At 41.1% G+C, this 14027-nt stretch overlaps 1 protein-coding gene across 1 annotated transcript in view; it reads right to left on the bottom strand.

Moving 5' to 3' along the window:
• Window positions 1-14027, bottom strand: part of CSMD3 (CUB and Sushi multiple domains 3) — a 1052627-nt gene that overhangs the window by 245678 nt on the left and 792922 nt on the right. The window contains exons 36-37 of the mRNA XM_075270295.1: window positions 2735-2859; window positions 860-956 (exon numbers count right to left, since the gene is read on the bottom strand). Coding sequence (XP_075126396.1) covers window positions 860-956; window positions 2735-2859 — 222 coding nt within the window. The remainder of the gene's footprint in view (window positions 1-859; window positions 957-2734; window positions 2860-14027) is intronic.

Raw genomic sequence — 14027 nt, 5'->3', positions numbered from 1 at the left:
AAAATTTGCTGAAATTTTAAAGGGGTTGACAAAAAATTTGTTTTCTTATGGTCTATCCTTAGTATAGTGGGGTCAAAAGTCAGCCCACACACAGATGAGATGTTTGGGAGTGCATCTGGTCCCCGTTCCAGTTCTCATTGACTTAAATTGGAGATGCTGGGGTGCACTACTGGCACTCAGACACTATACAGGGCACAGAGCCGTGTACTTCTCGGCTTGTGCACTGTAAGGTATGTGGACCGGAGCCACTTCTCCACAGTAGATCCAGGGGCTGGCTATAGGCCCCCACCAAACAGATATGCATGGCCAAACCAAAGGCTAGACCGTAGATAAAACCATTATGGAAACTTACCCCCTATCCACAGGATAGGGGTTAGTTGTCTGAACTCTGGGGTTCCAATCACCGGGTCTCGAGGACAGATAGTGAATGGAACGCCAGTGTGCTTGTATTCCATTTACATCTATGGGGTTGCCAAGATGGTAATGCACCACTAGTGATCACGCCTCCAGCCTACCTTATCCCTTGTCTTATACATAGGGGATAAGTGTTTGTAATGGGACAACCACTTAAGCTATCTGAGTAAATGACATCTATGCCTGCCACGAGCCGGTATAAATTTGCACCAATAAATGCGTGCCACTGGCAATGCCTACTGAAAGGGATCACAAAACTTTCTATAAATCTTCAAAAATTTGAAACAGATTTTTTTTTCAAATCAAATGCTAAATAGCTTTCTAAATGTAGGCTCCTATTACCTCGACTTCTGAATAGTTCATCCATTTTTTTTTGTTTCATCAGCATTATTAAAATAGGTCACAAAAAAAAAAAAAAAAAAAGAATCCCGTAGTTCTTGCTTACCTGAATAACTGCCAAGTCTTGGAGCATTGTTGTCACCTCCATCATAAAAATCCAGTGAGTCCCAGTTATGTTCTGTAGCGAAACTGACAACCTGCACCTGGGGAATACACAGAGACAGAATATTCCTGAGCTTCAAAAACACTTAGAGGAAAGAAAAAAAAATCTGAACAGCATGTAAATATAACACAGTATACTAAAAAAAAAATCAGAGCAATTTAGAGACATTTTATAATCATTACACCCTACCGGTGGGAGCCTATGTGATTTAGAGAGCCAGAGAAAATAGGCGAAAATTTTTGCAGTTTTTTTTAAAGATGTAGTTATATCCAAAGCAGCATGTTGTTTATGAATTAAAGGGATTTCTGGGCTTGTCAATGGATGGCCTATGTTAAGGATAGGTGAAAGAACGGACCACTATACAGTTAAGTCATGAACTAAAAAGAGACACCTGGAACCTGCACCAATCATCTGTTTGAGGCAGTAATATCGCTCCATGAGCGCCCCTCCTAGATCAAAAGTCATGTGACTTTATACTCGTCGGTCACATGACTGAGAGTGAGAATTAGACAGAGTGAGAATGAGCTGCAATTACGGTTGAGTCCCGATCCCACCTAAAAAAGATCGGGAACGGAATTCTGATCCCGATCACTCAACCCTAGTTACCTGCACAGAACTGCTGCCACTCCCCGGCACGGAGCTCTGGGCCATTGTTCTCTGTCCTCTCCTCTCTCATTCAGATGCTGGCAGAGTGCCGTGCGTGCCCCCGCCTCTCTAGGCTAGAGTTACTGATGCTGGGAGTAAGCACAACAAACCGCACCTAATCCCAGCATCAGTAACACTAGCCTAGGGAGGTGGGGGCACTCAATTTTTGGACTCCACGCTGTGTAGTGAATAGGGTTGCTTTTAAAATCCGATTTTCAATCATTAAAAAATCTCATTGACTTGCAATAGAATCAGAATTGGGGTTGGGTTCAGATGGAAAATGATCGGAAATTGGATTTTAAAAAAGATCCTGAAATCTCAAGATCGGCTCAACCCCAGCTGCAATACCAAGCATAACCACTATACAATCTATGTTGTTGTGCTTGGTTTTCTGTAAAGAAGCCACAATGCCTTTTTTTCAAACAGCTGTTCGTCCAGGGTTCAATTGATGACCTATCCTCAAGATAAGACATCAATTGATGAGACTGGAAACCCATCACCTCCAATGATCTGATGTTCAAAGCAACAGACCGGTGACACATAGCCTGTTGGTGGCTCAATTTTTTGATTTTATTTTTTTTATATATGGGCCCACAATCTATATTTTTCCCTATCAGTATGACTTTTGAGTGCGGGAGGAAATCCCTGCAAACACAGGGCGAACATACAGGATTCAAACCCAGGACTCCAGCCCTGCAAGGCTCCAGTACTAACCACTGAGCCACCGTGTTGCCTCGTTCGTAGCGCAATCCTATTGAAGAGAATGGGGCTGTACTGTGATACCAAGAACAGTTGGCAAGCAATTAAGATCCTGCTATTCTAGTCCGAACGCTTACGTCTACAAAGAGCTGATTTGTGGGGTGCCAGAGGTCAAGCACCCACCTATCAGATACTGATGACCTATCCTAAAAATAGGTTTTCAGTATCCTAATCCTAGAAAATCCCTCTAAGCACTGTTTCCAGAGCCTATATTACGTACATATTAATAATATATTACAACTCGGTCCTGACGCAGACAATATCATAAGATACATCTTCTGCCATATTTTAGGTATCGGAATTCTTGCACTACAGATACTGACTGACATCACTTCATTGACTTTAATAAAATATTTTCCTGTCATCATAGGAAAACGAATGTGACAAGTGTTTGAAAATCTCTTATGATCTTACTTGAATGCCGGCTCCCTCCGGCACCGTGATTTTCCATATACAGTTCAAATTGTTGTCATATGGCTCCGGGTAGCCAGGAGACAGAATAGTCCCCTTACGCTTTGTTAAAATTCCTCCACAGGGCACTAGAATGAAAAAGAAAATAGAAGACAATGTATATATAGTATTAGCTGACAGTTATTGCTATTTCTTACAATTTGCTAAAGTATATAATAGAATGTGACAGCCAAGGAGTAGCAAAGTGTACGGCTAAGAATTGTATAATATGTGACAATAGGAGTGCAGGTTGGCAAGTATAAGCGCTGCTCAAAGGTACAAGATTGCTCGAAAAGCAGAGGTCATTAAGAGAACATTTCCCTCTAAACTCGAAAATCTCCACTCAATGTTTGAACAAATGTCTCGCGTTGAAGGGGTCAATCCTGGTGACACATTCCCTTTAATCATAACAATATACAGTCCTGGGCAAAAATTCTGCTGCGGACTAAGAATTCTTTAGAAAAAGAAAAAAAAGAAGAAGTGTTAATGGATTATTTTTGGCATTTAATAAAATGAAGAGAACGAAGAAAAGAAAAAATGTAAATTCAATCAATATTTGGCGTGACCTTCGCCCTTTGCCTTCCATCAGTTCTTCTCGGTACTTGCGGATAGAATTTCAAGGAATGAGGCAGGAAGGTTGTTTCTGATTACAAACGGTTACCCAAAGAACCCATGGACCTCATAGACTATAATGATTCAGACTTGCAGGACTATTATAAGTGGAAAGGGGGCTGGAGTTCCCAAGTTCTAAGCATAAGCAGACATTGGTGGATATTGGCTTGCTCCAATCTGTCTCTTTCTGTAATCCCAGACAGACTGGATAATGGTGATACCAAGGTCATATCATCACTACTCGGACTCCTCCTCCAAAGGACAAAGGTCACACCAAATATTGATGGTATTTTTTTTCTCTCTTTTCTTCATTCACTTCTCAAAAATAAACTATTAACCTTTCCATTCCAGAAAGCATCCTGACTGTGCAGCATTTTTTGTATATCCACCTAAAACGTTTGCACAGTATTGTATATTTTAAAGGGGTTTTCCCATCTCAGTGTCTCAGCACTCTGCGTGCAGTGTCTGCTCCTCTTACTTTCTGTATTTCTCCCTCTGACTGAAGGGGACACACAAGAGTTCTGTAGATCAGATAATATGCAGATGCTTGTACAGAATGGACTCAGTGTTATATGTTTATTTACATAGAGAGATAACAAACTGGGCTTTATCAGCAAACTGCAATTAGCTGAACAATTGTCCTGCCGGCAAGAGCAGTAAGTGACGTCACTTGTCCTATAGGACCGTGGTTATTAGGCTCCATTCACACAGAGTAACGCCAGGCGTAATTTGTGTGTAATTTGTGTTTCTTTTACGGCCGTCATAAAACGTTTACATAGAGTTGTATAGGAAAAGACGTCCGTAATTTACGGCCGTCATTTACGGCCGTCATTGTAATGACGGCCGTAAATGACGGCCGTAGATTACGGACGTCTTTTCCTATAGAACTCTATGTAAACGTTTTATGACGGCCGTAAAAGACACACAAATTACACACAAATGACGCCTGGCGTTACTCTGTGTGAATAGAGCCTTAGAGATGAGCGAGTAGTACTCGATCAAGTAGGTATTCGATCGAATACTACAGTATTCGAAATACTCATACTCGATCGAGTACCACTCGCTGTTCGAATGTAAAAGTTCGATGCAGAACCAGCATTGATTGGCCGAATGCTATACAGTCGGCCAATCAATGTTGGTTCTTCTCCTAACTTTAGAAGTCTTCTCCATGCAGCTTCCCTGCGGCGTCTTCCAGCAATTCATTCACTCTGCCAGGCATCGGGCCTGGGCAGAGCCGACTGTGCATGTCCACTTGTAGTGCGGGCATGCACAGTCGGCTCTGCACAGGCCCGATGCCTGGCAGAGTGAATGAAGAGCCGGGAGGACGCTGCAAGGAGAACACTGCATGGAGGATCCAGCCCGACCCTCACTCGTGGACTTGGTAAGTATAATTTGATTGAACGTTGCCTACCCCTGAAACGGGCATTTTCCCCCCATAGACTACAATAGGGTTTGATATTCGATTCGAGTAGTTGAATATTGAGGGGCTACTCGAAAACGAATATCGGACCCCGAACATTTTACTATTCGCTCATTTCTAGTGGTTATAACAACGTTGAGTAAACAATGGGAGGAGTAAGTTCACATAGCAGGAAAACAAAGCAGAATTCTAAAGCAATATATTTAGGATCCTTAGGATCGTTGAGATGGGACAACCCCTTTAAAGCAAATAATACCTGTAAAGCCCCTTTAGTGCTAAAAAATTCACACCGACATTGTATTATATAGGATAAGAAGATCTGACATTGGAGCCAACAAATGTTTAAAATAGGTGTCACCGGGAAATAACATTTTTTATATGGGATTCTATTTTATTTGATAATATAACCAAGCTCTTATGTTATTCCCCAATATTTTTGGTTATGACTGGTAGTACGTGTCTGCATCGTGCGCCATATTGTGGAACTTTTCCTTTATTTCTGCACTTATCCTGTACAAAATCTAATGTTTCCCTGGGTTTCTGAGCCGAGCCGTTAGCCATCTGTACAGAGTCACTAAGCAAACTGGGTCTAATCAGTAACAGGTAATCTTTGCTTGATGTTAACACCACGTTGGCCGAGATAATGATACTGTATGCGGAAATAACAGCTGTAATGGAAAGCATTAGAGTTTGGTTAATTTCATGTTTTTTTCCCGATAACATTTCATTATCTACAAATAACGGTAAAGACTTCTTAGCTGCACTCCCGAGATATCTGGGCATTTTAATCAGTTGAATATATTTAGCATATTTTAATTAGTTTATTTCTTATGTATCTCAGGAGCTTTGGTACCTCAGTTCTGGAGAGCATTCGGTAGGTAAAAATTCTCACGGTCTAATTGCAGAACTTTGGGTATTACGTGTTTCTGAGCTTGAATTGGTAAGTCAGTTTGTTATTTTGCGGGTCAGTTTATGAACTTAACACAAGGTCTATGTGTTAAATATCGGATGATGTGTTAGGTGTGGTTGAAGTTGCTTTCACACTACTGTTATTTAATGTCCGTTGTTCTCATCCCTCCTAGCATGAGACCAACAGAAATTGACAACAGGTATAGACAGATCTCTCTCAGTCTGGTGTCCATCTGCATTGAACGCTGTATAAAAACATGGCAGGAGCTTTATTTTACATAGTTACATAATAGATAAGGTTGGATGAAGACATCAGTCTATCAAGTCCATCCTATAACCCTACAGTCCTCTACAGTGTTGAGCCAGAGGAAGGCAAAAAACCCCATGAGGCTCATGCCATTTGCCCCATTTCAGGGGAGAAAATTCCTTCCCGACTCCAATCTGGCAATGTGATGGAAAGAAAAAGTTGTGCGTGCAGAAAACGTATATGATGAAGTCTACATCCATCGTGTTTTTTACATTATAGTCAATAGGAACATATGCAGGCAGAGGGGGTTACATCTACAACTGTCCCTCTACTATTACTGCTACTCCTCCTCCTCTACTGTTCATGTATTATGTTCTCATCCTACAATGGATGAGAGTAACGGACTGTAAAAACGGTAGTGTGAACTTTCACTTATACATACAAAAGTTTGTTTAGAAAAACTTAGCACCTACTGGACAAAGACATGAACCATTTGGTATATCAACACTATATTACTACTATTTATTAGTTAGAACATCTCTTCTATATATATTCAATTATTTGTTTAGGCAAAGTGGACCAAGTAGAACCAAAAAGTCATTTAAAGGTAATGTATTATTTTTATTTTCCAAGTTGTAACTACCGTATATACTCGAGTATAAGCCGACCCCCCTAATTTTACCACAAAAAACTGGGAAACTTATTGACTTGAGTATAAGCCTGGGGGGGGGGGGGGAAATGCAGCAGCTACTGGAAAATTTCAAAAATTAAAATGGTTTTTGGGTGCAGTAGTTGCTGGGTGTTGGGGAAAGGGAGGGGGTGTTTTGGTTGTCTGTCTGCCCCTTCCCTGAGCTTGAGGACTGTTTTTTTTTTCCCCACGTGGAATTCAGCCTTGCTGAATATAGGGGATCTGCAGTGCTCCTATTAACCCCTTCCTGACAGAACAGGAGCACTGCAGATCCCCTATATTCAGTAGACCGGGCACTGTAAGACACAGGGAGACCTAATGTGTTTGTGTGTCACAGTCATTTTCTACTTTTATATGTATTCTAGGGAAAGGAGGGATTTAGAACTGTTATTTATTTTATTTTATTATTATATTTTTTTAAAGCTAATTATTTTTCCACTGTGTTATGGGAGATTCTATACATTACTATTGCAGCTGGTAATAGACACCCCCCCCCCAAAAAAAAAAAAAAGGAAAAAAAAAAAAAAAAAAAAAAAGAAAAATTTTTTTTTGCTTGACTTGAGTATAAGCTGAAGGGGGCTTTTTCAGCACAAAAACTGTGCTTAAAAATTTGGCTTATATTCGAGTATATACTGAAACCTATTCTGCTTTTAATATATGTTTTTCATATAGATTTATTCATTTTATTTTTAGTACATAATTATGGGAGCAGCCATCTTGAACCAAGTTGTAAACCGCAGTTCATAGAATTTCTTTCCAACAGACTTCTAACATATATGGGAGTTACTGTGGGCATGCTCTGTGACCCCAGCAGAGGTCACTACAGGAAGAGGCTAGGGGTGAACGGTTCAAGGTGAATGGTGGATCCTCTGTTATCTACATAGAGTTGTTACCTGTCATTGTAACCTGTGATGATAATGAGATGACTGATACAAAGTGATATCGAAAGAACGAGAAGTGTTAGATTTAAGTTGCCAGATTTAGAACTGCAAAATGTCAAAATATTGGAATGGAAATATTGAAAATCTTAAAAAATTGTGTAATGTAAAAAATTTGATTTTTGGTTAACACACTCATTTTAACTGTAGCACTGTGGAACAACAACATGCATAAACCTGAACACTAGTCCTAAATGTGAATTAAAAACTAAATTTTAAATTGAACTAAAATATAGATTTGACCAAACTTGCCAAGTTGCAAAACACATCACAACCACTGGATGGCCACATATAGACATGTGGTATAAGCAACTCAGGGCGGAGTATCAAAGCTTTTTACGTTCTACCACACATCAGGCAAGTGGTCAAGTCTAATGGGAAGGGGACGAAAGACCTATCTACATGCCTTCTAATTTAGGAAGAGCATTCCTATGACGAATTCAACTCTGTTCTGTAGAATTTTCAATTGTATTTTTTATTATAACCAAATGTCCTCAGCTGGTTCATGGTTTGTTTTTTCCTTGTTGATGACTTGTACATGACTTCCCCGCTCCTCAGTCAAGGAAGCCTCAGGAGACAATAGCAACTAGTTCATGGACAATTGTCCTTTGGTACCAAAATCAAATGAAACCATATTTGATGCTATAACAAAAACATTTATATTCCCATTATCCAAGTTCTTTTGAGAAGTCGAAATTCTAAAAAAACACCTGCTCAGCTCTCGAAACTCATCCTACCAGATGTCTGAAGGTTCAGGCTACATGAACCCTCAGAAGTTGACATGTATTTGCATTTCTGCCCAAGTGAAGAGAGTAAAAGCAATGGATATTTTTAAGGTTCCATCCTTCATGTGGAATTCTATATCTCACATTGATATTAATTATTCTAGTGTACCATAGACTTCTATATTTCAGAGGTGGCTCGATGCATCTATTGTATATTAATTCTCTCTTGAGTCTTGACTTCCTTCAGCTTCAAAGAAAATAACCAGTTCAGACATTTTCTTTTCATCTAAAATATTTTTTAGTTCAAATCATTCTCAACTTCACTGTCATATTTAATGCATCTAGAAAATATACAGAGACTTACTGCAATGCAATGGGAAAGTGCAGGTGGTGGTCAGAGGGGGCCTCAGATCACAAGCTCAATTATTAACCATCAGTAGAAATATGATGTCTGTCCTATAACTGGTTTCTATGGACCCTGACACTACGTATGTGAAAATATGGGAATAAACCTCGGAATCATTTAGAATTAGTATAAACTAAACCTAACAGGACTAAACCAACTCTCGTCTTTTCTTTCCCACCTTTCAAGAGACAATTTTTTGTATTGCACCATCAACATATAGAAAGCATGGACTAAGCCAACAGCAACATAGCGCGATACCAAATGGTATATGGAAAAACAAATGTGTGGATGTAAGAATATCTCTCACCTTTTAGGGTTGTGAACCAGTCATAACCACCGCAGATGGGCACTGGAACCGATTTTGCAGAGGGTTCCTCTCTGAGTGGATGACAGCAGCTGGAACCTTGACATTCGGTGGTGCTAGAGGATACGCTGGAAGGTGCAACAACTCGTGGCCAGGGTTGTAATGGAAGGAACCGAGCTCCACCAAGACTTGTTTCCAAGAAACTAATATTATTCAACAACACGCGTTTCAGGGTACTGCATGCCTTTCTCAAGTACAATACAATACAGTGCTGTTTTTTACTTGTCTTGTACACACTTGAGAAAGGGTTGCAGTGCCCCGAAACGCGTCATGTTATTGCAGTTGTTCAAAAAAATTAGTTTCTTGGAAACAAGTCGCGGTAGAGCGCTGTTCCTTCCATTACAACCCTGGCCACGGGCTGTTGGTCCTTCCAGAGTATCATTTTTTGTTGGAAGTTGCATTTTGTAATGGCTCCATTTATTTTTTTTTAAATGGGGTAAAATACGTTGACATGTTCTGCTACGGTATCCAGCAATGTCATTCTCAGATCCATACCTTTAACTATTAGTTGTGAGTTGGCATATGTTTCTGCCCGGTCCTGACAAAGCCAGTTGTGTTGCGAAACATGCGTCAGGCAGCCATGTTTGTACATCCTCCTCTCTGGAACTTTCCTATAGTTCACCCCTTTACTTCTTTAGCATTATGACTACGGGTATGATGGCCACTTATTGTCATTTGTTTGTGTGATATTCTACTAAGGTAATGGTGTTCCTTGTTATCTTATGTTTATTATTCTATCATGATTATTCCTTAGCATGATGACAATGCTGATGACTTTATACCTTTGCTTATACCTTTAACATTATATTGTTTGGGGCTTTTTCTTTTGTCTCTGTGATGTTTTTACACTTCTATATTACAAATTTTCCTGATGGCCTGCCAGCTATATTGCAAACTGTACCGTCTTACATTACAACCTTGTATTTTGATATTGGGGTTGACCTGTAATTCCTTACAGGAGTTTGTTGGTTCTCATCTTACGGTCTACCCTTTCCTTTCTGGGGACCTTATGCTGTATCTTATTGTTATTACTGTCCTTACTTTTGCGCTTGCAATTGCGTTTGGTATTCCATTCGGAGGGTCTCCATGCGGACTCCCTCAGACGGAATACCAACCCAGGTTTAGGGTCCCTATTAGGGTTGAGCGATCGTGTTCGGAAAAGATCGGATTCCGATCGGCGATCGAGAAAATTTCACAATCACCATCGGAATTCCGAAAACAATCTTTTTATGTGGGATCGAGATCAGTGATTTTTCCCACAATGCTTTGCTTAGCCTTCACACTGAGTATATGCTGTATATTCAGTGTGAAGGCTCCGCTGCAGTTCCATAGGAATGAATGGAAGCAGCCGACACACAGCCTTAACCCCCTGCGTGCCGGCTGCCTCCATTCATTCGAATGGAAGGCTAAACTAAATCTCTAGCAGCTACTTACCTCTAGAGACGGCTGCTCCAGTGCCCCCCTCCTTCTTGCCTCGCTGCCCCGCCTCCCAGGTTAGTGTTTAAAGCGCTAGGTAGGCGGGGCTTGTGGCTTAGAGTGTGGGCGGGTACAGGGCGGGGAGACATGATGTCTCCCCTCCCAGTACCCGCCCACACTTTCCTAACCCGCCCACACTCTCCTAACCTGGCAGGGAGGGGGCAGCGAAGGAAGAAAAGCAGCGTGGAGCAGCAGCGAGGCGAAGAATGAAGGCACAGGGCACAGGACCAGCCATCTCTGGAGGTAAGTGGACACCAGGGGGTAGGATTGCTTTTAAAATCTGATCTCCAATTAAAAAAAAAAATCCCATTGACTTGCATTGGGATCGGAATTGGGATCGAGATAGGGTTCGAATGAAAAATAATTGGAAATTGGATTTTAAAATGTATCCTGAAAAGTCAAGATCGGCTCAACCCTAGTCCCTATAGTAATGCGCCCTCAGATGCTAACCAAGTGCCCAAATAGCGACACCACATACTTCCCATACCAAAGTCCGTCTACCTAGTAAGACTCTTGGCATGCATTTTAAATGGAGATTAAAATATATCTATCTCGGTTACAAGAAAATCCAAATAGTTGCCATCATGATAATGAAAAATGTAGCAAAAGGGCAAGACGCAGACTTGTACCCCGGCACAGATATTCTGCTTGCTTTCATTAGTCTGAAAAAAAACAAGATTGATGTCTTGCATTGTCATTAGCATTAGGAGGCAATATATCACTGCCTTAGAGCAGCATTATCAACTCCTTCAGAAGCTTTCCTTAAATGCAGAGAGACTGCAGGAATATGTAGAACAATACAACTTAACCCTGTAAAGATTACAGCTGTAATGTCTTGTGCCATGCATAATTGATCACATCAGTGGGAGACTGGGTGGATAGAAATTCAGTGACATTAAAATGTTGAAATAATTACCAGCAATGGCTGGGCGGGATGATGGATGACTGATATCTGTAAGTAAAATAATCTCGGGACACCCGAGACTCCGAGCAATTTAATATAGGCTCCTCTATACTTCATTTAAAACACAGATCAAGCTCAATCTCATCCTAACTGCATATATTATCTATGGATTGATAAATAATTGGATTTGAGGCTCTTGTTTCATTTCATTATACAAAGCAGTACATCACATATTGAATGATTTCATTCCTGCATCTCCTGAGCTGGAGAAAAAAGATCAAGCGGTTAAGAGCCAAGGAATACTAGGCCTACATGGAGGCCATTATCATACAGTGGTTTAAAGAGATTGTTTGGGCTAAACATTTTTGATAATCTAACTTAAGAACTGATCATCAATTTCAGATCGGCAAGGGTCCGACACCCAGCACCCCTACCAATCAGCTGTTCTCAGCACCTGATAGACAGGGATTGGAGCAGGAAGCAGACAGCTTTAGTGGCCAAACCAGGGTACTGCAGATCACCTTCTGTTCAGGTGAATGATAATTACGCTGCAGGGATTTGGTTCAGCCACTACACAGAAGATGGAGCTATTTGCTTCCTGTTACAGAACTGCTGATCAGTAGGGGTGCTGGGTGTTGAACCCTCACTAAACTGATATTAATGTTCATACTATATCATTACTTTTAGCTTGGAAAACTCATGTAAGATAAAGGTTAGAGAAACGTTATGGGTAAGTTCACACAGGGTTTTTTGGTCAGAGTTTTGAGGCCATAATCACCTCAAAACCTTGACTCAAAAGACGGTCCCCATTGAAATCAATGGGAGCTGCTCAGGAGATTTTTCTGGGAGTCGTATCTTCTGGCTCCTGGAAAAGAGAAGCAAGGTGTTCGTTCTTCAGGCCAAGTCACCTCGCGATTCAGCCTGAAGAAACTCCCACCTCCGGACTAGGCCCATTCATTGGGCTTAATCCAGAGCGGAGCATGTGGCTGGATGCCGATGCAGTGCACTGACTTTCAGTCGCAGCGACCTGGCTTTTGGACTGGAACCTGAGGCGGAGGCCGCCTCAGGTTCCCATCCAAAAACCCACGTGTGAACTTACCCTAACTCATATATTTCCACATGGGACACTCTGGGAAGCGAATTAGGAAGCTGAATTTTTTGGCACTAATTTTGACGCTGAATCCACCTCAAAATCAGCCTCCAAAAAACCACCCAATAGAGTCCTATTGGGAAGCTTTTTTGGAGGCTGATTTTGAGGTGGATTCAGTGTCAAAATCAGTGCCAAAAACTCCATGTGCACTGACCCTTATGAGAATTTAAATAATGAGTTTCTTCCAAAGTAGAAGCTTCTAAATGGAACGTCTACCAGCTCACAAACCATTTACTGTATATAATGAATTTAGAAGCTTTTGGGACAGGCTGTTACTCTTAGGGTCAGTGCACACAGAGTTTTTTGGCACTGATTTTGACGCTGAATCCACTTCAAAATCAACCTCCAAAAAAGCCTCCCAATAGAGTTCTCCGTGTGCACTGACCTTTATTGTGGAAAATACGTAAGTTGCTTCATCAATAACTAGGTTTGTAAATTAAATTATTGAGGCAAGAGAATTCTCCTGGTCCACCAGTTCTGCCATCGTCATAGATGTTCCAGAGATGAAACCTTAAAGAGATTGTTCCATCACAAGGATCCTAGCTATACTGCTTGTTAATGTGGATGTAAGACTTTTCCTAAATACATTGCTTCAGCAAAACTGCTTTGTTTGTCCACTATCTTACTTTATTCAATTCATTGTTGATACAGCCCTGACTTATCTGCTCAAAAGTCAAGTGAAAGTCAAGTGATATATCTGCCTGCTCTCAGGGGGAGGGGGAGGAGGGGCTAAGTGCACGGGAGCGAGCCTGTGTTTCTAGCTATTTCTAGGTCCTGCACTCAGATAGGGGAGAGGAGCTGCTTTCTTCTGTTCTCCCAGTTCTCAGGCTAGCTAATTCAATTGTGTTCATTATGGCAGAGCCAGGCAGTCTCTGTATGTAACACAGAATGGAGTTGCTGCTGCCTGTACTTCATAGTCCATTATGGGTGGGTGGAGCTACACACTAATTTGGGGGTGGGGCTAAATGGCAGGTTGCAGGTGAAACCCCACCCACCAAATGATGGAAGAAACCAGGAAGAAAGAAGATTTTACAGCAGTGAGGACTGGTGAGTATGCGACGTGGGAATACCCCTTTAAGCTACAAAACAGGTACATTCAAATTCTTGTCTAAGTATTGGAGCGACATTAGTAGAAACTTGCCAGAACTGATCTCTAATGTCAGGCTAAAACCTACCATGATTGCCTGACTATCTAATGCATATGAGGGAAGTCAACTCTTCTCCGACAGATGATGTTTTGGGAAGGAATTAAAACTTGTCCCTTCCTTTGCTTTTCTGTGAGATGAACCACCAGTGGGGTATGCCCAACTTTAGCTCTCTTTGTCCTATTTATAAGTGATTATCTCCTTCACCAAATAACATGGTGACCTCTTTGGATCCACTATAATTCGTTTGAAACAAAATAACCCATAGTCGGA

The sequence above is a fragment of the Leptodactylus fuscus genome, chromosome 4 (assembly GCF_031893055.1).
Source record: "Leptodactylus fuscus isolate aLepFus1 chromosome 4, aLepFus1.hap2, whole genome shotgun sequence".
Taxonomy (NCBI): domain Eukaryota; kingdom Metazoa; phylum Chordata; class Amphibia; order Anura; family Leptodactylidae; genus Leptodactylus; species Leptodactylus fuscus.
This window is presented reverse-complemented; position numbering and strand designations above follow the sequence as displayed.